The sequence below is a fragment of the Salmo salar genome, chromosome 09, assembly GCF_965601325.2.
Source record: "Salmo salar chromosome 09, fSalSal1, whole genome shotgun sequence".
NCBI lineage: Eukaryota > Metazoa > Chordata > Actinopteri > Salmoniformes > Salmonidae > Salmo > Salmo salar.
In genome coordinates, this window is record NC_138299.1 from 30,484,503 (window position 1) to 30,510,252 (window position 25,750).

The following is a 25,750-nucleotide window of genomic DNA, read 5'->3' on the forward strand; positions in this document are numbered from 1 at the left end:
TCTTTCTGCAGACATTTTTTAATCTTCATTCAGAACAGATATTTAACAGAGTTTTGGAAAACATGGTCACATAAAAAACAGAGGGAGATTTTACAGACATTCTGTTACCAAACTTAGCATCTGCACAGTTCTTCCAGTAAATGTGTTTTTGTAAATTCCGTGTATGTTGTTAAAAGTAGTCCTTGTGCATAAAGTTGTATGGTTAGTTCAACTTTGAAATCTATGTTTTTTTTTTGGCCTACATCTAAAGTGAAAAATCTGAGCACTAACTTTACTGTGACAACAATACGTTTGCTGCAACTTATTGGAGCTGCAGTGGTGACAATGTGCAACCTTGTTGAGTTTGAACTGTGAAAAGTATTTGGAGAGAAATGTCATCTCACTGGCCATCTAACAACTTGAATGCAATGCCCTGTCTGGCATGTTGCTAGTACGTAGCATCACACATACATTGTCTAACAACGACTGGGGGTGATGATGAAGAGATATCAAGACAAGGATGCTCAGGTAAAAGGGGGAAAATAAAGAAAAAACAATAGCCTACTGTTATCAAAGTATCTCATCTCCATAGCTTTAGTTCATCCAAAAGACACAGTGTGTGGTCTATGGACAAGGTATGACAGCAATCCATGCTTTCACTGGCACTGTTTGCAAAGGCTAATATTTTAGCACTCGTGGCACAAATCCCATTCAAGTCATGGTACCGATATTAGATTTTTTGCATCATGTCCAAACCATCCAAAAGTATCTAAAATTCATTGTGAAGCTCAACAAAGTCACTTATAGATGATTTGAGCATGATGCAAGAAAAATGCTATTATCGGTACCATGACTTGAATCGGATTTGTGCCACAAAGGCTAAAACGTTAGCATTTGGAAACAGTGCCAGGAAACTAAACCATTGCTGTCATACCTTGTATAAACTTCTTACCTGGTAAGGAAACCAATGTGTTATTTTGTAATATGGGTGAACTATCCCTTTAATAAAAAACTGTTACGACTGTGTTAAGACTCTTGAGTAATAAGCACATTCTTTATTATCGTGTCTTTTCTCAATTTGTGGTGGCCAATGGAAGACAAAGTCAAGATGAAGTCCATTTTATCTTGTGCATTTTTCATAGATGTGTTGAAGTTGTAAAGCAGCAGAGTTCAGCAACCCCCCTGACTTCATAGTGGACTGCCTTTGAAACTGATTGCTATGATGTTCAATTATCCACAAGTGCTTTTACTTAATTTGACACTGGTTTCTTTTTGAACTTATAATCAGTTAGTTCATGAGTTTTGAGTTCATTAATGTGCATGATTTATGATGGCCTGTATGTCTCTGTATACCTGTCGTTAGTGGTGTTATGTTGGCCTTTGGTGCATTAGTGTCTGTCTGTCAACCTTCAAGAATCAATGCTGTCGACCTCTGCTGATGACAGCCATAGCCGGCTCTGCTTGAAAACATCCCAACTCCTGACACTGATGTATCGGAGCCGCCTAGGCCATGGATGTCCCCTCCATGCCTGATGGGTAGCAGGAAGCCAAGCTGTGCACCATCACAGGGACTTTGGGACGGGAAACAAACAATGGCTTATTTTCCTCAAGTCAGGAAGGGGATCTGGAATTCAATAAGCCAGTCAATTACACCCCTGCACAATTCTATAGGCTATAGAATGAATTGAGCGCACAGCTTTGTGGTGATAATGGAATGGGATGGACTTCTGGTTCCAGTCTATATCTCACCAACCCCAGCACCACCCACCCCTATAAGCAGCCCTTTATCACACGAGGCACACCATCACACCCCCATACTGAGATCAGCTATTTTCAGCAGTATTAAAGCATCCTTCTTTGAGAGTTCTCCCTACAGAGGGGCAATGTGTGTGCATGTGCACATGCGTGAGTGTTTTGGGATAAATTAACCCATATTTCTAACGAAAGGGGTGATAAGAGAAGCTGTCTGCCTTATACATTCCAGGCAAAGTCTAAACATGTCCTGCAAACCTAAGAAATCCTTGACTTGAGAAACCCTGTTACATAACACATGGAACCATTAGGCCTGCAGATGCTAATATGGGAAATTCATGAACAAAGGCTTTGATGGCTTCTATGAGGAATTATTAACAGAAGTGTAGAAGGGGCCTTCTACTAGCTTGTCTCAAGGACAGGCCTTGTACAAATCCAGTGAGACAAAGAGAGAGAGAGATAAAGATAAATCAAGAGCGAGAAAGAGCAAGAGAGAGAGAGAGAGAGAAAGAGAGAGAGAGAGAGAGAGAGAGAGAGAGAGAGAGAGAGAGAGAGAGAGAGAGAGAGAACAGAAGGAAGCACAGGCAGACAGAGCAGGTAGAAAGGAGGTATATTGAAGCTTTGCTTAAAGCTTTATAGACCTTTGTTTGAAAATGTAGACTTTTTGTAGCGCACATCTATTGTGGAAAAACATAATCAATAATGTAATACTGTGCCTATCAGGTTTAAAACCAGCAGAGTTGAGAACTTTAGGAAAAAAGGTGCTTGGGATTCTTTTTTATATGTATTTAAACAACTTTTCTGCATAAAAGTACCTGAAGTACCTTAATATAGTACCTTAAACATTTCCAAATTGAGTTTAAGTTCTTTTCCAATAGCTTGACCTTATCTTGGAAGCTCATACATAGCCATAGTAAACTGTATGGTGGAATACTATGCTGTTAGACAAGCACTGTCGACTCAACTTGAAACACATTCCCCTTTCTGTCTACATCACTTCTTTCTTCCTGATTTCGAGAATGAGCACATTCAGAAATAGAAAGACATACTGTAAATGTATATTTTTTCTCTGCTCGCAATAAAATGTGGTTGCAATGAAAGAAACAAGCGTCATGCTTTTCTGCTGCATTTGCTAGTCAAAACAGCACATGACCCTTCTGAGTCTGTAGGCAGCCTGAAAACAATAGGCTCTTTTTGAGCTCGTTTTCCATTCAAACCAACCACTTTCAGGTAAGGTTCAAATTAAGGACCCGTTAAACTCAAATGACCTCTCTAGCAATATTTTAGTCTCTCAAACATGCATACTTCCAGTTTTTCTTTTAACACGCATTCATGAAGAGCTATAGCACACATTCACAATCAGACACACAAAAACACACAGACGTTACATCCGACAGCCGTACAGCACACTCTCACAAACATCCATACAGGGCTAGCACACCTCTCACAAACACCCTCTCTGATTCAGAGGGGTTGGGTTAAATGCAGAAGAGGGGTTGGGTTAAATGCAGAAGACACATTTCAGTTGAAAGCATTCAGTTCTACAACTGACTAGGTATCCCACATTTCAGTTGAATACATTCAGTTGGACAACTGACTAGGTATCCTCTTCCTTTCCTTTCCTTTCCTTTCCCTTACCCCTTTCCCATACAGGGCTAGAATATGCTGAGAAACATACACAGAGGGATAGCATATGCTCATAAACATACATACAGGGCTAGCACAAGCTCATAAAAATACACATAGGGTTAGCACATGCTCACAAACAGGGACAAGAGACCTCTCCAGAGCTGTTGTGAGTTGACAGAGATCACATATTACGAGCACTTCACAGTTATTTTCCAGCCCAGTTGTCATACCATTGCCTTTGAGGGGGTCGTTTAAAATCAGAAAGAAACACTCAATAGTTTTGGACATGACTGGTAAACAATGAATCTATTTGCTAACGTTCACTTGAAAACTAACCGACACTGGCAACACTAAATGGGATAAACACAGCCATTCGGAGGAAAGTCAGGGACCTCAATCTGGAAATGGAACTTATATTATCTCCTGCTATAAAATGGAGTGTCTCCTCTGGCTTGGCATTCATTTCCATTCCATGGCTGTATGTGACTGTGCTTGGCAGATGCTGATGGCCTAGTCCACTCTGATACCACCATAACAGTCACTCACATGTATTTCACCTGAGCAATTTCCTGAGTCTGTCGAGTGTGTGCTCATGCATACGGTACCTGATGAATGGAGTGACACATGGTGACTGTTTGCAATGCCCTTTCCCTTCAGTGGTGGTATTTGCACTCGACCATAGGTCACCGTGAATTTGATGGGCCAAGCCATTTCTGACCCGGGGAAGCACATATTTGCATACAAAGAGTTTTGGCCCAACTGAACAGAGAGTAATTCAACTGCAAAGCCAGAGCAGAAAAAACTCTGTTGACAGCCCATACTGCTATCCTCAGTGCCAAGGTAATAAAATAGAGCTGTTTCTCCAGATTGCAACACCAATGACATTTGGTTTCAATAAATAAATAAACAAACACACACTTTTATCACAAGACGGTAGCGAGCGAGCAGGAAATAAGGCTCCTACCACATCTCCCACAAACCATTTACAAAAACCAAAACAGACCAGACTATACAATCACATTAGAAAGGAGCAACAACACATTTTTCTGTGAAAGGTGTTTTGTTATCGTTAGAAGAGACGGGACAAATGAGAGGCACGCATGAACAGTAGCCTCCGTTCCGCTGGAATTCAACACAAAGACAACATAATGTTTTACCTCTAGTGACCAAACAAACATACCCATGGAATTCAATAAGAAAGCAACACACAGTCAGTCTTTTCAAGTCTGCCACTGTAGCTACTGTATCTTATAAGACCAGTACAGAACTAGAGGCTAGGCAGGATACAAGCTTATCACAAACAGTCCAGTGTTGTTGGTTTAAGTCAGGGATGGGCAACTGGCGGTATGGATGTGGGTACGCAGACCCACGAGCCACAGCGGCCACTCATGATTAGTTCCGTTTTTTGGTGGCCCCCACCCCATCAAAGTTGCCCATCCCTGGTTTAAGTATAGAACAACAGGAGACGATGAACTGCAATCTTTGGCAGAAGGTAATCATCCACCTAAATCCAAATCAAATCCAAATGAAGGAACACGGGAAAAAATAAACACATCTCATCTTTTATGTTTTGTCAGGAAACATGTTTCTTAGAATATAAAAAAGATGTTTCATTCATTTAAATGTGTATTTATTTATCTAGGATAGTTCACTCAGTAACATGTGCCACTGTTTTCCAGGGAGTCCCAGGATCCATGTTATTTTTACAGTACTGCTTGATCCACTGGAGAGGTCAGATGTAGACTATAGTCTGATGACAATGTCTCATTGGTGTATAACACAGAACACCGGCCATTGTGCTCATGGGTCTGTGTCTCTCCGACAGTTCAAATAGGACAGGCACTGGGTCTACAGTATACTGTCAAAAAACACCTCTGAGAGAATGGAGGAACATGTCAGGGAACATTCTTCATAATGTTAAGCCTTGCTCACGGTCACCACCCAATCACCCTGCATTTGTCCAGCAGGAGCCATTTGAACTATAGAGAATAGGGCTTTGGGACTTGCAATGGTGAAACGCCCAAAACACACACACAGACTCACACAGACTCACACAGACTCACACACACACACACAGACACACACACACACACACACACACACCACACACGTGATTGTGGGACTTGGAATGGTGTAAAAGTTTCGAGCCCCATGCTCCCTGAGCTCTGCTAATCTGATGGTTCCTGCATGTGCCTGCTGACCGTTTTCTGTCTGTGGCCTCAAAACTTCCGCCTGAGAGGACCTGCCAATACCATGAGGTCAGGCTGCAGAGTGATGTACGCGTGGGCCCCATGGTGTGTGCGTGGCACAGGAGGCTGGTGAGGAAAGGACAGCTCATAATAACGGCTGGAATGGAATGAATGGAATGATATCAAACACTAGGAAACCATGTGTTCTATGTGACAATAAAATTCAATTTATTCCATTCCAGCCATTACTATGAGCCTGTCCTCCCCAATTAAGGTGCCACCAGGAACCTGTGGTGTGTGGGGCTGCTAAATATCGAACAGAGGCCCCACCACCACAACCACCAGTGGCGATTTTAGATACTTTAATTTAATTTCCCTTTGTCCCCAACACAAAGGACACAGTGGCCCTTTCTGGTCCCGTGTGTCATACGTTGACCACTGGGTTTTCACTGGATTCCTGTCTGACTCACTGCATGGTGGTAGAGACTAAAGAAGCCCTGGGTTAGAGGACAGGAGGCCCCACAAGTGGTAGTGCTGGTTTGGTTGACATGTGGTTGCTGGTTGAGGGCGACAGTGTGTTTAGCTGCTTTGGTATCTATATTTTACAAAGAGTGCCAATGCTTATGATACCATTGAGGGAAATGCATACTTGGATGTAGAGTTAGCAATCTGTCCTGAATATTCTCTGTAACGTACAGTATATCAACCATGACTAATTAGTGAAAACGAATTTGCTCTCTACACTCTTAGAAAATAGGGTTCCAAAAGGATTCTTCGGCTGTCCCCATGGGAGAAACCTTTTTAAGAACCGTTTTGGTTCCAGGTAAAACTATTTTGGGTTCCATGTAGAACCCTCTGGGGAAATGGTTTTACATGGAACCCAATAGGGTTCTACCTGGAACAAAAAGGGTTCTACCTGAAACCAAAAAGGGTTCTTCAAAGAGTTCTCCTATGGGGATAGCCAAAGAACACTTTAAGGTTCTAGATGGCACCTTTTTTTCACTGACATTTTCAAACTCTCCCTGACCCAGTCTGTAATACCTACAGTACATGGTTCAAGCAGACCAGCATAGTCGCTGTGCCCAAGAATGGCAAGGTAACCTGTCTAAATCACTATGGCCCCATAGCACTCACATCTGTAGCCATAAAATGCTTTGAAAGGCTGGTCATGGCTCACATCAACACCATCATCCCAGACACCCTGGACCAACTCCAACAGATCCACAGATGACAGAATCTCTATTGCACTCCAAAATGCCCTCTCCCACCTGGACAAGAGGAACATCTATGTGAGAATGTTGTTCATTGACCACAACTGCGTGGCCGCACACGACGCTAACACCATCATTAAGTTTGCTGACGACATGACGGTTGTAGGCCTGATCACTGACAACGATGAGACAGCCGACAGGGAGGAGGTCAGAGACCTGGCAGTGTGGTGCCAGGACAACAACCTCTCCCTCAACGTCAGCAAGACAAAGGAGCTGATCGTGGACTGCAGGAAAAGGAGGGCTGATCACGTCCCCATTCACATCGATGGGGCTTTATTGGGGTGGGTATGAGAGCTTCAAGTTCCTTGGTGTCCACATCACTAAAGACCTATCATGGTCCACACACACCAACACAGTTGTGAAGAGGGCATGACGACACTTCTTCCCCCTCAGGAGGCTGAAAAGATTTGGCATGGGCCCTCAATTCCGCAAAAGGTTCTACAGCTGCTCCATCGAGAGCATCTAGACTGGCTGCATCACTGCTTGGTATGGCAACTGCTTGGCATCCGACCACAAGGCGCTACAGAGGGTAGTGCGTACGGCCCAGTACATCACTGTGGCCGAGCTCCCTGCATTCCAGGAGCTCTGTACCAGGCAGTGTTAGAGGAAGACCCTAAAAATGGTCAAAGACTCCAGCCACCCAAGTCATAGACTCTCTGCTACCGCACGCAAGCGGTACCGATGCACTAAGTCTGGAACCAACAGGACCCTGTACAGCTTCTACCCCCAAGCCATAAAACTGCAAAATAGTTACCAGGACTATCTGCATCACAGGAGGTTGGTGGCACCATAATTGGGGAGAATGGGCTCGTGGTAATGACTAGAGCGTAATCAGTGGAATGGTAACATTCCATTGGCTCCGTTCCGGCCATTATTATGAGCAGTTCTCCCCTCAGCAGCCTCCTGTGATCTGCATTGAACCTTTTTGCAATCACTTTTTTTGACTTATCACATACGCTTCTGCTAGTGTTTATTATCTGTCCTTTTGCCTAGTCACCTTATTCCTAGTTATACGTACATATCTACCTCTATTACCTCGTACTCCTGCACATGGAATTGGTACTGGTACCCTGTGTATATAGCCAAGTTATCATTACTCATTGTGCATTTATTATTACTTTTATAATTATGTGTTATTACTTTTCTATTATTTCTCTATTTTCTCTCTCTCTGCATTGTTGGGAAGGGCTCGTAAGTAAGTATTGTTACGAATCCTGTGATGAATAAAATGTGATTTGATTTGATTTCTGTCCAGTGCTCACAGTAACCGGTGGCCATATTGGCATTGTTGCCCTGTAAATGTGACACGGCCACAGCCTATTAACACATGTCTCTGTGTCTATAGCGTTACAGCCTCGGCCAGACTCAGTGTCCCACCGGCCCAACAGATTGATGTGAATGAGTTTAGGAAGCCGCAAACGCAGTGGCTCTAACTCTTGGCTGAGGTCAGGTGGTGGAACAGAATACGTTCGCAGGCCGTACAGCTGTGCAGCGCAGCACTGGACAGATAGACACATGTTCGAAATACATTTGCGTCTGCCAAAGTCGTCTGAGGTGTAACTCACTGCAGAAAGCAATGCATGCCATGGATCTGTTTACAGACCTCTAAAATTAATGACTTTCCCTGTGTCCCACATAATCAGTTAATGTGCACACACACGCTGACAAATAGGGCGTAAAATAGGGCCTTTCCTCTGCCTGACATTTATTAGGCACATTCATTCACTGCTCCATCTGAATGACATACATATTCTGTCGGCATAACCTTCCCCTTGCATTATATTTCACTGCCTCGATCTGAGTTCCATATTCTGTTGTGAAAGTACAGTCCTTTCTCCATGGTGGTGGAAGGCTCCATGAAAATAGCACCATATTGAATAGAGGAGGCACATAGAATCAGGGAACTCTGCCTGCCTGTACAGAAACATGTTGATTTAGACATGAAGCAGCCGCAAATCCCCCTCGTCTCGCTTTCTCCCCCTTCCCTTTTCTCTCTCTGTTTCCCTCTCTCTCTCTCTCTCTCTCTCTCTGTACACAACAGGGTCTGCTACAATTAGCACGGCCGTCTAATTGTTTGAAAATATCCAGGCAAATATCCAGGCAGCAGCACTGTAACCCTACCAAAGCAGAGAGAGAGAGAGAGAGAGAGAGAGAGAGAGAGAGAGAGAGAACTCCTCAGCAGGAATGTGAGGCATTTCCTTTAATGTGTTTTGGCCTTGCTGGGTCAGGGGAACCAACTGACGCTCTCCTCGCCTCACACTGAGCAAACTCCCTGAAAGAAAACTTCCTGTTTAGCAGTCCCCGGAAAAAATATGGCTGAACTGAAATCTCTCTCTCTCTCATTCATAAGTTCTAATATTCAAAAATGTGTTTCCACATGACTCTCTTACTGTACCTCAGTTGTGGTTTCTGTGATAACAATGACCATAGGGGTTGGCAAGACAGCGCAAACAGATGTGGGACCAGTCTACTAGTCTAGATGCTCCTTGCCTGCCTGGCTGTGTGGCTCCCTGGCTGGGAGTTTAGTTCACACGGCTCTACTCGCTCCTCACCCCTAAACGTTCCAGCAAAGTGTTCCTGCTGAGAGCTGAGAGTCTGTAGCGATAGTCCAATCATCAGATCCTCAGGAGAGTACATCATTAAACTTTATAAAGACACAGCCACATAACAGCCCGCTTCAGAGGCCAGAGCTCACCGATGCTGGTCAAACATACTGTAGCAAGCACCCTGTCTGTCAGTTACAGAACGTTTGTTCGTGAGAATTTGTTCTCCTCTTGATTGTTCCCTTTTTCACATACACCAATTAAGTCCTATCTATTAAATATCTTCAATATGGAAACATACTGTTGTCTCATTACACAAATAGCTGTGACAAAGAATGTGACACCTGTCAGTTTGTTCTTTTACTACATTCATTTTGGTCAGATATTTGTTCAGTAATAAACCCACACAGGAGATTATAGATCAGTTAAAAGTTAACTCGTCAAGCAGCTGGTCTTGAGCAACTCCAACTAAGGACCTTGATCGGAGTGTCTCAACACAACAGCCACTTGGACTAAAGAATTTCCTTAAACACTGAGGGCTTAATTTTCGGCCGGCGTTAAGCCAGCGCAATTATCAAACACGCTTGTTTGCAGTTTCGACCTGTTAAAGCCATCGCTCTTCTATTTTCAAACCATGGTTCCAGGATTGGTAATTTACCTGACTTATGTGAGCTTGCTTGCAGGGAGGTGGGAGGGGTGGCAATGTCTGAGGTATGTCCTTAAAAACGTGCGCCAAAGTGCCAACTTCAGTATGTGCTGGTTTGGATATTTAATACCAACCAAAAGTTGGTCTTAGCAGTAATGCTGTTGGTTTTGGCATGGATTTTGACAACGGAAGCACAGTCTAACCAGCCGTGATGCTCAATGCCCATGGAACATGAGTGATGTGCTTTTTGTGCACCTAAACCTTGTATTTACAAACATACACTGCTCAAAAAAATAAAGGGAACACTTAAACAACACAATGTAACTCCAAGTCAATCACACTTCTGTGAAATCAAACTGTCCACTTAGGAAGCAACACTGATTGACAATAAATTTCACATGCTGTTGTGCAAATGGAATAGACAACAGGTGGAAATTATAGGCAATTAGCAAGACACCCCCAATAAAGGAGTGGTTCTGCAGGTGGTAACCACAGACCACTTCTCAGTTCCTATGCTTCCTGGCTGATGTTTTGGTCACTTTTGAATGCTGGCAGTGCTTTCACTGTAGTGGTAGCATGAGACGGAGTCTACAACCCACACAAGTGGCTCAGGTAGTGCAGCTCATCCAGGATGGCACATCAATGCGAGCTGTGGCAAGAAGGTTTGCTGTGTCTGTCAGCGTGGTGTCCAGAGCATGGAGGCGCTACCAGGAGACAGGCCAGTACATCAGGAGACGTGGAGGAGGCCGTAGGAGGGCAACAACCCAGCAGCAGGACCGCTACCTCCGCCTTTGTGCAAGGAGGAGCAGGAGGAGCACTGCCAGAGCCCTGCAAAATGACCTCCAGCAGGCCACAAATGTGCATGTGTCTGCTCAAACAGTCAGAAACAGACTCCATGAGGGTGGTATGAGGGCCCGACGTCCACAGGTGGGGGTTGTGCTTACAGCCCAACACCGTGCAGGACGTTTGGCATTTGCCAGAGAACACCAAGATTGGCAAATTCGCCACTGGCGCCCTGTGCTCTTCACAGATGAAAGCAGGTTCACACTGAGCACATGTGACAGACGTGACAGAGTCTGGAGACGCCGTGGAGAACGTTCTGCTGCCTGCAACATCCTCCAGCATGACCGGTTTGGCGGTGGGTCAGTCATGGTGTGGGGTGGCATTTCTTTGGGGGGCCGCACAGCCCTCCATGTGCTCGCCAGAGGTAGCCTGACTGCCATTAGGTACCGAGATGAGATCCTCAGACCCCTTGTGAGACCATATGCTGGTGCGGTTGGCCCTGGGTTCCTCCTAATGCAAGACAATGCTAGACCTCATGTGGCTGGAGTGTGTCAGCAGTTCCTGCAAGAGGAAGGCATTGATGCTATGGACTGGCCCGCCCGTTCCCCAGACCTGAATCCAATTGAGCACATCTGGGACATCACGTCTCGCTCCATCCACCAACGCCACGTTGCACCACAGACTGTCCAGGAGTTGGCGGATGCTTTAGTCCAGGTCTGGGAGGAGATCCCTCAGGAGACCATCCGCCACCTCATCAGGAGCAAGCCCAGGCGTTGTAGGGAGGTCATACAGGCACGTGGAGGCCACACACACTACTGAGCCTCAATTTTACTTGTTTTAAGGACATTACATCAAAGTTGGATCAGCCTGTAGTGTGGTTTTCCACTTTAATTTTGAGTGTGACTCCAAATCCAGACCTCCATGGGTTGATAAATTGGATTTCCATTGATTATTTTTGTGTGATTTTGTTGTCAGCACATTCAACTATGTAAAGAAAAAAGTATTTAATAAGATTATTTCTTTCATTCAGATCTAGGATGTGTTGTTTAAGTGTTCCCTTTATTTTTTTGAGCAGTATACAAACAATGTTTTTTCACATTTCGTTTAATTTGATTACAAACCAAGCATAGCCTCCCCTCCTCTCAATGAAGCCTCTTTTGTTTGTCATGCATTTGAGCTTTGAAATAAATCTTAATCACCAAAGCTTTATTAAAAGATCAAGTTTGGCGGCGGCAAAAAAGTGAGCAGACATCCTTTTTTCTATCTATTAAATTATTTTAGCCAGCTCCTGTTATTATTTTGGATGTGCATAAAAACCCCTCCATATGGGCTATATGCCCACCATGGAACGTGAGATGAGATAATCCAGTGGCACCTCCATATAGGCTATATGCCCACCATGGAACGTGAGATGAGATAATCCAGTGGCACCTCCATATAGGCTATATGCCCACCATGGAACGTGAGATGAGATAATCCAGTGGCCCCTCCATATAGGCTATATGCCCACCATGGAACGTGAGATGAGATCATCTGGTGGCACTAATATTTAGAAACGTTTAAGTTATTTTCCAGTAACAATCGCTTGTTTTCCATTTAGTTTGATTAAAAAACAAGCCCTTACCCTACTATAACAAAAGCTGGTCCAACACCAATGCATATGGTGTCTTTCTGATCTTGTCCATGCATTAGCCAAGGAACCTATCCATAAAAGGTTTCTAAATGGTCTACTCATGAGGGTTTTGCCGACATGCTTTTGCATTATTCACTATTCACATAGGCCTACCTGCAGTGCATACTCCATTCGGCTTGTATTCATCCCCATTTCCAAAGAGCGCCTCATGTCCGGTGACCAAAGACGCGCTCCAACAAACATAGACTGCTCAAATCTTTCAGTCCTATAACACAGTATTAACAGTAGGCCTAGGCTATATCGTGCTTATTGAGAATGTGCCTCCCACATACAAAACTATTTACGTGAGCCTAGTATTTTATATTTAAAGACACTTTCAATGCGTAAAGGCTTATACTCGTTAAAGCCAATTACAACAATGTTGACTGTCAACAATCCAAACATATTGAGCAGATGCTAGATGTTTTTTTTACTTTTGATATCACTCGTTACTGTAGCCTATGCTGGGATTGGATGAGAATATTCTGTGCCCCCAGCTGAATTTGAGCTGATGACAATGCAAAGACCTTCAATAACCTACAGAAATTGAGACAAAATGCATGCAGTAATAAGTCATGGAACGGCTTGATTGGCAAGTGTGTGGCCAAGCCCTCGTCACACCTACAACTTATTTATTTATCAAAACCCAGGCCTTTTGCACCACAGCCAGCTACTGCGCTCAAAATAACAGCTGTGAAAATAGCAAAAATATTTATCACACACCCCCTGACCTATAACGCTACCGGCAGCGCTTAGATTCACCATAGGGAAAGGGCGATACCTAGTCAGTTCTACAACTGAATGCCTTCAACTGAAATGTGTCTTCCGCATTTAACCCAACCCCTCTGAATCAGAGAGGTGCAGGGAGCTGCCTTAATCGACATCCCCGTCTTCTGTGCCGGGGAACAGTGGGTTAACTGCCTTGCTCAGGGGCAGAACGACAGATTTTTACCTTGTCAGCTCGGGGATTCGATCCAGCAACCTTTCGGTTAGTGGCCCAATGATCTAACCACTAGCATTAGGTTTATTAAAATATAGCCCTCAGTGAGCAAATAGACCTGAAGACTCCTTATCAGGTTATGATATGACAAAAAATACAGTTTTCTAAGCTAAAAATATCTTTAAAGGCTTGAAAGGTCAACATGCTATTCCAGTTTCATTGAAGATTGATTTTCTGTAGTAGAAGCAGGCGTGCGGAATATGGGTGTCAGTCGGAGCGAAAAGAGCAAGAGCATTATCAATCTCCTGTTGAACTTTCAGGAGACCTTTGTCTCTGTGTTAGAGAGTTATTAAAGGCCATTAGGGCAGAATGCATGATCAGGGGTCATTCAGCCAATCGGAACACATCATCAGGGGTCATTCGGCCTATCAGAAAACCTCATCGGGGTCATTCAACCTATCAGAACACACTAGCCGTACAGATAAACCTATCAGAAAACACCAGCCGTACCTGCTCAACCTATCAGAGCGCATCAACCGGGCATACAGATCCAATCTATCACAACACAACAGGCTTGGAGATGTACCGCACAGATTATTTAAGATTTATTTGTTCAACAAACTCATGACAGATCACATAATTTATATTCCTGACATACTGTACATTTGTCCAGAGGTACTTTTTCAGTCAGATTGGTAATCTTTTACAAGGACATTGCTGCTAGTGCTATTGTGTGCACCTGGATTGGGCCTTATTCATTGCCAGAAGGAGAAGGCTTTGGTCGCAATCCAGGCAGACTACATTACAACGGATTACTATATCAAATGGTGAGCTGATACACTAGATGGTCAAAAGTATGTGGACAGCTGCTCGTCGAACTTCTCATTCCAAAATCATGGGCATTTTTATGTAGTTGGTCCCCCTTTAGCTGCTATAACAGTCTCCACTCTTCTGTGAAGGCTTTCCCCTAGATTTTGGAACATTGCTGCAGGGACTTGCTTCCATTCATCCACAAGGGCATTAGTTATTCCATTATTCCTTCTCCACCAAACCTTACAGTTGCAAGTGAGTGTTGCAACCGAGGACAGACGATTTTTACGTGCTACGCGCTTCAGCACTCGGCAGTCCCGTTCTGTGAGCTTATGTGGCTTACCACTTCGCGGCTGAGCCGTTGTTGTTCCTAGACGTTTCCACTTCACAATAACCGCACTTACAGTTGACCGTGACCGAGGCAACTCTAGCAGAGCAGAGATTTGACAAACTGACTTGTTGGAAAGGTGGCATCCTATGATGGTGCCATGTTGAAAGTCACTGAGCTGTTCAGTACAGGCCGTTCTACTACCAATGTTTGTCTATGGAGATTGCATGGCGGTGTGCTCGATTTTATACACCTGTCAGCAAGAGGTGTGGCTGAAATAGCTGGATCCACTAATTTTAAGCAGTTTCGACATACCTTTGGCCATGTAGTGTATATTAAACACCTACCCAGGAATGTGAGATCAGGCAGGAATGTAGTCAGCCTGGAACACGGCCATTGTATAATCAAGAATTATGGTAATAATACCTCTTCATTTGATGGGGGCAATTGTTTAATATGAAATCAATACGGGTATTGTCTACTCACTCAGGATACTAAAGATAAGACAACCAGATGAGTCATGACCAACAGTCATGACCATAAATAGCAGGCATGAAAATGTATGGTATTACAACTGGACAAATGCACCCCTCTCCACTTCCACATTCGAAATCAATCAGCTTGCTTCACCCAAGTAGTGCAAAAATGAAAAACAACCCGGCTTTATGTAACAGCCCAGAAAATGAATAATTCTGTCTCGAAATATGATTCTCAGGAAAAGAGGAAATGGCCCATTATCATGGGGCTGTTTCCTGATGACATATCACATCACATTTATTTAAAAAGCCCTTTTTACATCAGCAGATGTCACAAAGTGCTGTACAGAATCCCAGCCTAAAACCTCAAACAGAAAGCAATGCAGATGTAGAAGCACGGTTGCTAAGAAAAACTCCATAGAAAGTCAGGAACCTAGGAAGAAACCTAGAGAGTAGTATTTGGATTTCAATTTAAAAAAATCTTACATTAATTTATTAACATTGATCAATACCAACACACCATTTTGATTTGACAAATATTACAATATATTTTTGAACATAATATACTCTATTGGCATATCAAACTTCCAGAGTGGGATCTCAGCTACTTTTAGAGATATGATCCAATTTGTAAGCATTACCAACAGAGTGAATGTGAAAAGAGAGGAAGATGGTGCTGCAGTGGATAACAGAAGTCTTACGGGCTCCTGACCAATTCTGCTATTTTGTGTGTGTTTTTACGCTGATCTTAACTTTTTGTACATAATGTCTCTGTCATCATTTCCTATGACCTAAAACAGCTTATGGACACCGATACCATGTGCTTTTTGGCTGTTCGGACTGCAGGAAAAAGCAAAGATTCAAATCGGATATGCAAATTAATAGGATTTGAGTCACATCAAACTGCCAATTTGAACATGGCTTAATTTAACAGACTGAGAAAATCTACAAGGAAGAAAGGGAGGAAATCACAAATACAGATGTGCAAAGCTGATACAGACATACCGAAGATGACTCAGCTGTAATCTCTGTCAAAGGTGCTTCTACAAAGTATTGAGTCAGGGGTGTGAATACTTACAGTACCAGTCAAAAGTTTGGACATACCTACTCATTCAAGGGTTTTTCTTTATTTTTACTATTTTCTACATTGTAGAATAATAGTGAAGACATCAAAACTATGAAATAACACATGGAATCACGTAGTAACCAAAAAAGTGTTAAACAACAATTCACTCAACCAGCTTCACCAACAGTCTTGCAGGAGTTCTCACATATGCTGAGCACTTGTTGGCTGCTTTTCCTTCACTCTGCGGTCAAACTCATCCCAAACCATCTCATTTGGGTTGAGGTTGGGTGATTGTGGAGGCCAGGTCATCTGATGCAGCACTCCATCACTCTCCTTCTTGGTCAAATAGCCCTTACACAGCCTGGAGGTCTGTTGGATCATTGTCCTGTTGAAAAACAAATGATAATCCCACTAAGTGCAAAAAAATGGGATGGCATACCGCTGCAGAATGCTGTGGTAGCCATGCTGGTTAAGTGTGCCTTGAATTCTAAATAAATCACTGACAGTGTAAACAGCAAAGCACCCCCACACCATCACACCTCCTCCTCCATGCTTCACGGTGGGAACCACACATACGATCATCCGTTCACCTACTCTGCGTCTCACAAAGATATGGTGGTTGGAACCAAAAATCTCAAATTTGGACTCATCAGACCAAAGGACAGATTTCCACTGGTCTAATGTCCATTGCTCGTGTTTCTTAGCCGAAGCAAGTCTCTTCGTCTTATTGGTGTCCTTTAGCAGTGGTTTCTTTGCAGCAATTCGACCATGAAGGCCTGAATCTCGCAGTCTCTGAACAGTTGATGTTGAGATGTGTTGGTTACCTTAACTAAGTGAAGCATTTATTTGGGCTGCAATTTGTGAGACTGGTAACTCTAATTAACTTATCCTCTGCAGCAGAGGTAACTCTGGATCTTCCTTTCCTGCGGCGGTCCTGATGAGAGCTAGTTTCATCATAGCGCTTGATGGTTTTTGTGACTGCTCTTGAAGAAACTTTCAAAGTTCTTGAAATGTTCCGCATTGACTGACCTTTATGTCTTAAAGTAATGATGAACTGTCATTTCTCTTTGCTTAGTTGAGCTGTCCTTGCCATAATATGGACTTGGTCTTTTACCAAATAGGGCTATCTTCTGTATACCACCCCTACCTTGTCACAACACAACTGATTGGCTCAAACGCATTAAGAAGGAAAGAAATTCCACAAATGAACTTTTAACAAGGCACACCTGTTAATTGAAATGGATTCCAGGTGACTACCTCATGAAGCTGGCTGAGAGAATGCCAAGAGTGTGCAAAGCTGTCATCAAGGCAAAGGGTGGCTACTTTGAAGAATCTCAAATATATTTTGATTTGGTAAACACCTTTTTGGTTACTACATGATTCAATATGTGTTATTTCATCGTTTTGATATCTTCACTATTATTCTACAATGTAGAAAATAGTAAAAATAAAGAAAAACTCTGGAATTATTTTTATTTTTATTTAACTAGGCAAGTCAAAAATTCTTATTTACAATGACGACCTACCCAGGCCAAACCTGGACGACGCTGGGCCAATTGTGCACCGCCTTATGGGTCTGCCCTCATTGAACCAAAACAAGGCTCATTGGTACACTAAGAAATGTCTGTAATACCTGTGATGCTGCTGATTATAATAACCCCAGTCTGTACTCAGTGTAATCTCTCAGTCTGTGGTTACGGCAGCAAGAGTTCATTCTACACACACATCCAAAAGACTACCGTGTCAAGACAGAGAGCAGACACACACACATAGATACAGAAGATGCACGCATATGCACACACACACACACACACACACACACACACACACACACACACACACACACACACACACACACACAGCACACACACACACACACACACACACACACACACACACACACACACACACACACACACACACACACACACACACACACAGACACACAGACACACACACACACACACACACACAGACAGACAGACAGGCCCAAGACCACCAACGTTCACAACACCTTCCACCACCAGCCATAACAAATGACTGAACCAGCCAAACAGGATACATTGGTTTTTAGGAGCATATTTAAACCCACATGGGTGATGGAAAGATTACCACACTCCAGTCGGTTGTACTAATGCTATGAAGTTGATTGGCAACCGCCATAAGGTCCAAAGAAGAAAAAGAAGCCTGTACAACGGAGGAGAGATGACGAGAAACAAATTTACCGTTTTATCTGTGGATTAATTGTCGGAGTAGAGGACCTTGTGCATTTCAGGTAAAATAACAACCCAATGTTTATATCCCAGGACAAATTAGCTAGCAACAGCAAGCCAGCTAGCTAAATTGCCAGAAATGTTTAATGCTTTTTGACCTGTCCCCAAATTAATATAATTGGTTCAGTGTCTCTTTTGATATTTCAACCTGTATGTCCTGATCGCGTCTGGTGTGGGTGAACAAAATCTACTTGCGCGCGATGGCGCACGCCGACGCACGCACGTGTGCGGCATGTGAAGGTATACCTGCCACAGTTTAACAACAAGGGCCCTCATCCCCATTGCTAGGACGGTTGGTTGCCATAACAAACCTATATTCTAGTGATTTAATTGGCCGTCTACTGCCAGAGAACTGTGGACACAACAGCAGACACTGAGATAAAGTCTGGGTTACCATGGGGGACTGCATTCTGATAGGCCTAATTGAATCCTTATCAGCTTTTCAACAAAAAGCTTGTTTGTTTGTTTGGTTGTTTTTTTGAACATCACAGATGCACTGAGGAGAGCCTGTCAGAGAAAAAATATCTGACTAAACAAACAAAACCCCTCACACTAAAAAATAAAAAATGGGAGAAAACAGGAGCAGCAAAAGAGCAGATAAATAAATGACAAAATTGTGTAGCGCCAGAGATTTACGAGTTGTTATTCAAAGTGCAACTGTAACAGAATTTTAAATATGCTGGGGGAACAACAGAAAAGGATGAAGATCCTGAAAACCAAGCTCAGTGACAGCTATTCAATCAGTATGGAGACTGCATACCACCCCTAAGTGAAGCTGGGAATTGATAATTCAGTTTGATTTATGTCTGGGTATTTAATAATTAATAAAGAAGCACATAAAAATTAGCTGAGTTAATTACTGCCAATAATAAATCCTATAGAACTGGCAGAGGCATATGGGGCGAACATAATATCGAGAAAATCAGATCAGAACTCAAACTACCCACGCACTTGGATGATCCATTTAAAGTCATAGCATCTAACAAACCATCCATACAGATGGTAACTAACAGTAGACTACATAGCATACATTACTGCATGAAAACACCTTGGGTGCTTGTGGCTTGAAACCTGAAACATGACCACGCATGCACTACTCTACCCACTCTTAGGAACTGCATCATGCAGGCCAGAGAGAGAGAGAGGTGTTTTGTCGAGATGTGTTCCATTCTGGGAATAACGTTCCTCCTTCTAAATATCCTTCTTCTATCAACTGAGCCATACAGGACCAAGAGGACAAACATGAATATTTCATTGTTAAACATGAATTGACATGCATCATACCTTCAATCTTCTTCAGAGCAGTCTGGCATGCGTCCTGGCTGGGGAACTCAAATGGGTTGTTGCAGGTCCGTATGCTGTCACACTCACACCTCCCATCGATGATGTTGCAGCCCGTGATCAGGTTCTCATTGCACGGCTCAAATCCCAACAGCTGGTCGTCGTCCCAGTTTTCATCTGATCGGGACCAAGAAAGGTACAGTGAGGACAATGTAAATGTAAGATTACATCAAATCAAGGGCATCAACACTTTTGTTTTATCAAGTTGACAATATAACATTTCATTAATGTTTCAATTCCAGATTTGTTTTCATAACGCCTCCAACAATCCTAACTGGAAAGCATTACCGGTACTCACACTATCCCCCAAGAATGTATTGCAAATAAGACACTTTAAAGGTCAGTAATTTTCCACTCCTCAGCTGAAATATTGATCAGTATGTTACAGTGGGAACATTGCAAATGGCACCCTATCCCTATATAGTGCAATACATTTGACCAGAGCTATATGGGCCTTGGTCAAAAGTAGTGCACTACATAGGGAAGAGGGTACCATTTGGGACGTATCCAGTATATCCAGGTGTAGGAAGAAGCATCCCATTCCACTATCTAGCTCCCCACCTCATCGTCAGTGATTTTATCCCCACAGAGTCAGTCTCAGCCCCTAGACCCCAACACACTGCTATCTGACAGCAGCATTATGAAGTTGGATATGCAGTGCAAATAGGGCATTGTGTGTGTGTGCGTGGGTGTGTGCCTGCATGTGCATGTGTGTATGTGTATGTGTGTGTGCCCACTTGAGCACGTGTGCCCACTCTAGCGCTTGTGTTGGCATAGAGTATGATGTTTTCATCTTCTATCTCTGAGCATAGAAGTGACATTGAGTGAAAGTGTGTGGGTAAATGTTTGAGTGTGTGCGTATGGACAGATACAGTAAAGTATGTGCATATTATTGTCAATAACTGTGTGTGAAATGCATACGCTTGAAGTTCAGAGAACATAACGTACACGTGACTCATCATTATATAAACATCTAGCATTAACAATACAGTAACAATACATAGCCAAAAGTATGTGGACACCTGCTTGTTAAACATCTCATTCCAAAATCATGTTATCCACTACTGTATCAAAATCAAAATGGAAGATGTTAAATTATCATTTATCTTTCAAAATGCGTTAATAATTGATAAGGGCATTGCCTAACTCAAGCGTTTTTAGAAACCTCCCACTGACATCAAAGTATGATTTATGTGACATTTTGAGTTATGCAGCATTGAACACATTCTGTATCTGAAATTAGAACTTGTTTTAAAAGTTGGATGAAATCCTCATTGAAACCACAAACCCAACACCAAAGCAATGCTAAAAGAAATGTGATAAAGTTGCGGCCCCATGGCATCTGAAGTCCCTGTGATTTTGTCTGAGGATAGCTCCCTGGTTCCAGTCTCAGACAGCACACTGTGGTGGCAGCTGATAGTTATCTTAGCAGGGGTCCCTGCCTGGCTGCATGAAGGAGCAGGCAGTATTTGTATTAGCTGGTACTGAAGGTACCTATTAATTACTCAAGACAAGAAAGATATTTCAAACATTTAAGCTTTTTAATGTACAGTAATTTCGCGTAGGAGAGGAAAATGAAAGAACTATCATCGTCTGACAAAATGATGCAACAAAAGCACAAATAAAAATGGTTTTAGCCTTTAAGAAAATATGATTTTTTTAATGGATTTACAGTAGCTACAGAAGATACTCTGCTCTTCCTATCATGGGGCTGTGTTTTTCGCTAGCTCAGGATTCTAACCTAACCTAGGGCTTTATTTCTTCTTTAGTTCTGCCAGCCAACCCTAACCCCTCCATCTTTTCTTCTGGTCCTAAATTATATCCACTATCCAGCCCTGGAAATTCTATCACTTTTCCCAGGCCCACGATTCCCCTGAGGACAGACTACCAGTTGATGGCATACCTGGGTTCAAATACTATTTTAAGTCTTTCCTACACTTTTAGCATTTGCTCTAGTCTGCCTGGAGTGCAAGATAATTGGGGTTTGCTCTTTTGCAACTATTCTATTGGTTCCTTTTATGCCAGGCAAGCACAATCAAGCCCAGATAAAGTATTTGAAATTATTTCGTATTAGTATTTGATCCCCGGTCTGTTTGAGAGACTTCAGGGACGAAAAGGGGGAGCGTGACAAGGAAGAAGCAGTGGAGGAAGAGGTAAACATTTCCGCTTGTCTTCCCTCACTACAGACACCAAATTTCATCCAGCCTTCACTGGCCCTATTTGTGGGAGCGTCAGAAAAACACTGGGGCACAAAATCACCCTTGGCGGCAGTCACAGCAGTCACATCCATCTTTGGGCAAAGGTGTTAAAGGGTTGTCTCACCACCGAGTGTTCTGGATTTTATTTGAGCTGGTGAGCATGTCATGGCCTCTGGCGTCACTCAATTAAATGTGTCTTCATTTCTTTCTGTTATCTCACAGTTTAATCCCCCAAATCACATTATAGTGAGTGGAAACAATATTTTATTGAGTTGAAATCCATTCATAAATCAACCCAGCGAATGACTGGAGGGTGTAAGAGAATAGGCATCTGGGATTGGTTTAGCTTGGCTGGTTCACAACCCCTGTGCGCCTCTCTACTGATATAATCTATATTCTGTTATTTTTATATAGCCATCAGGCAACCATTCCTTCTGACAGGAGATTTTAAGTTTGAGATGGTTATTTCCATAGCCCCATTCCTCAGCTTACCAAACAAAGTGGCAGAGTCAGCCTGTTGAAATTACAGATTGTGTCGTTTAGTTTTAGATGGATTTTTAGATGGATGGATTTCATTACAAGTGGTTGAAAAAGAGAACATTTGAGACTGAGAACAGACAGAACAGAACTGTTTCTGAGAACAGACAGCAGAAGTTTGGTTCCACTATCAGTGCATACCTGCAAATGAGAAGGGACATTGTGTTCTGCGCACAACACTAATGAGGAGAGTCATGGTTAAAGTACATGCTTCAGGTGCATCTGGGTACGGGAGTGTTTGCCATGTGCGAATGATGCTTGACAATTACGCCTGATAATTCATGAGCACCACAATGCCTATTCCATCCATGCTCTACCAAGGTTTTCCAGCACACAACTTTGACCTACTACAGTAGCTATGTTGGTAATGTACTTCAAACTATGTGTAGGTCAGTTGCTTATAATTCAAACCTTCTCAAACAACTTAATTCATACTCTTAGAGGTGCATGAATGTGAGTTGTACATCATACAAGATAAAGTATTGGATTCTTCACACACCACAATAAGACATTATCCCATTATGCTACTTCTTTTATTCATTAAATGAAAGCCAGCTTTGCTTTCATACTTACAAGACCATCAGGATTTAATTTATTTTATTTATTTCATCTTTATTCAACCAGGTAGGCCAGTTGAGAACAAGTTCTCATTTACAACTGCAACCTGGCCAAGATAAAGCAAAAGCAGTGCGACAAAAACAACAACACAGAGTTACACGTGGGATAAAAAAACATACAGTCAACAACACAATAGAAAAATCTGTATACAGTGTGTGCAAAATGAAGTAAGGAGGTAAGGCAATAAATAGGCCAATAGTGGCAAAGTAATTACAATTTAGAAATGTACACTGGAGTAATATATGTGCAGATGAGGATGTGCAAGTAGAAATACTGGTGTGCAAAAGAGCAGAAAAACAAAAACAAATGTGGGGATGAGGTAGGTAGTTGGTTGGATGGGCTATTTACAAATGGGCTTTGTACAGCTGCAGCGATCGGTAAGCTGCTCTGACAGCTGACGCTTAAAGTTAGTAAGGGATATATAAGTCTCCAACTTCAGTGATTTCTTGCAGTTTGTTCCAGTCACTGGCAGCAGAGAACTGGAAGGAAAGGCGGCCAAAGGAGATGTTGGCTTTGGGGATGACCAGTGAAATATACCTGCTGGAGCGCGTGCTATGGGTGGGTGTTGCTATGGTGACCAGTGAGCTGAGATAAGGCGGAGCTTTACCTAGCAAAGACTTATAGATGACCTGGAGCCAGTGGGTTTGGCGACGAATATGTAGCGAGGACCAGCCAACGAGAGCATACAGGTCGCAGTGGTGGGTAGTATATGGGGCTTTGGTGACAAAACGGATTGCACTGTGATAGACTGCATCCAATTGGCTAAGTAGAGTGCAAGAGGCTATTTTGTAAATGACATCGCCGAAGTCAAGGATCAGTAGGATAGTGAGTTTTACGAGGGTACGTTTGGCAGCATGAGTGAAGGGGGCTTTGTTGCGAAATAGGAAGCTGATTCTAGATTTAACTTCCCTGGGCAAGCGTCCCACCCTAGTCAACAGCCAGTGGAATCACGTGGCACGAAATAGAAATACCTCAAAAATGCTATAACTTCAATTTCTCAAACATATGACTATTTTACACCATTTTAAAGACAAGACTCTCGTTAATCTAACCACATTGAGTTAATCTAACCACACTGAGTTTAAATGTATTTGGCTAAGCTGTGTGTAAACTTCCGACTTCAACTGTATATCACTCCAGTGTAAATTGCTAAATTGTAATTACTTTGCCACTATTGGCCTATTTTTGGCCTTACCTCCTTACTTTATTTGCACACACTGTATACAGATTTTTCTATTGTGTTATTGACTGTACGTTTGTTAATCCCATGGCAACACTGTGTTGTTTGTGTCGCACTGCTTTGCTTTATCTTGGCCAGGTCAAAGTTGTAAATGAGAACTTGTTCTCAACTGGCCTACCTGGTTAAATAAAGGTGATATAAAAATGTATAAATAAAATGTGAGTACATGCCCTGATAATCCGTCTGGCTCTGCGGCTTTGTGAATGTTAACCTGTTTAAAGGTCTTGTTCACATCGGCTACGGAGAGCGTAATCACACAGTCGTCCAGAACAGCTGGTGGTCTCATGCATGCTTCAGTGTTGCTTGCCTCGAAGTAAACATACAAGGTATTTAGCTCGTCTGGTAGGCTCACGTCACTGGGCAGCTCGGTGCTGGATATCCCTTTGTAGTCCGTAACAGTTTTCAAGCCCTGCCACATCCGATCAGTGTCAGAGCCAGTGTAGTAGGATTCAATCTTAGTCCTGTATTGACGCTTTGCCTGTTTGATGATTCGTCTGAGGGCATAGCGGGATTTCTTATAAGCGTCCGGATTAGTGTCCAGCCTTTAGCTCGGTGCGGATGTTTTACATGGTTTTTAGAGTGAAGTACATCGGAAAAAAGCAAAAGAAAACTGCAAGACTGAATAGGAGAAAAAACAAGCAACAAACAAAGAAGATAGGCTTTTGAAAAATAACTATTTTTCATAAAATTGTAGTTATCTTAACCTCTCTAGGCTACGCGGGACGAATTCGTCCCACCTACGTAACAGCCACTGCTATCCTGTGGCGCGATTTTCAAAACCTTAAAAATCCTATTACTTCAATTTCTCAAACATATGACTATTTTACAGACATTTAAAGACAAGACTCTCGTTAATCTAACCACACTGTCCGATTTCAAAAAGGCTTTACAACGAAAGCAAAACATTAGATTATGTCAGCAGAGTACCAAGCCAGAAATAATCAGACACCCATTTTTCAAGCCAGCATATAATGTCACCAAAACCCAGAAGACAGCTAAATGCAGCACTCACCTTTGATGATCTTCATCAGATGACAACCCTAGGACATTATGTTATACAATACATGCATGTTTTGTTCAATCAAGTTCATATTTATATCAAAAACCAGCTTTTTACATTAGCATGTGACGTTCAGAACTAGCATACCCCCCGCAAACTTCCGGGGAATTCGCTAACATTTTACTAAATTACTCACGATAAACGTTCACAAAAAGCATAACAATTATTTTAAGAATTATAGATACAGACCTCCTCTATGCACTCGATATGTCCGATTTTAAAATAGCTTTTTGGTGAAAGCACATTTTGCAATATTCTAAGTACATAGCCCAGGCATCACGGGCTCGCTATTTAGACACCCGGCAAGTTTAGCACTCACCATAATCATATTTACTATTATAAAAGTTTCATTACCTTTTGTTGTCTTCGTCAGAATACACACCCAGGACTGCTACTTCA

At 42.6% G+C, this 25,750-nt stretch overlaps 1 protein-coding gene across 1 annotated transcript in view; it reads right to left on the bottom strand.

The window, feature by feature from the left end:
* LOC106611167 (cysteine-rich motor neuron 1 protein) overlaps nt 1–25,750 on the bottom strand; it is a 181,405-nt gene that overhangs the window by 142,141 nt on the left and 13,514 nt on the right. Inside the window, exon 2 of the mRNA XM_014211086.3 lies at nt 19,642–19,815. Within this exon, the coding sequence (XP_014066561.1) occupies nt 19,642–19,815 (174 nt within the window). The remainder of the gene's footprint in view (nt 1–19,641; nt 19,816–25,750) is intronic.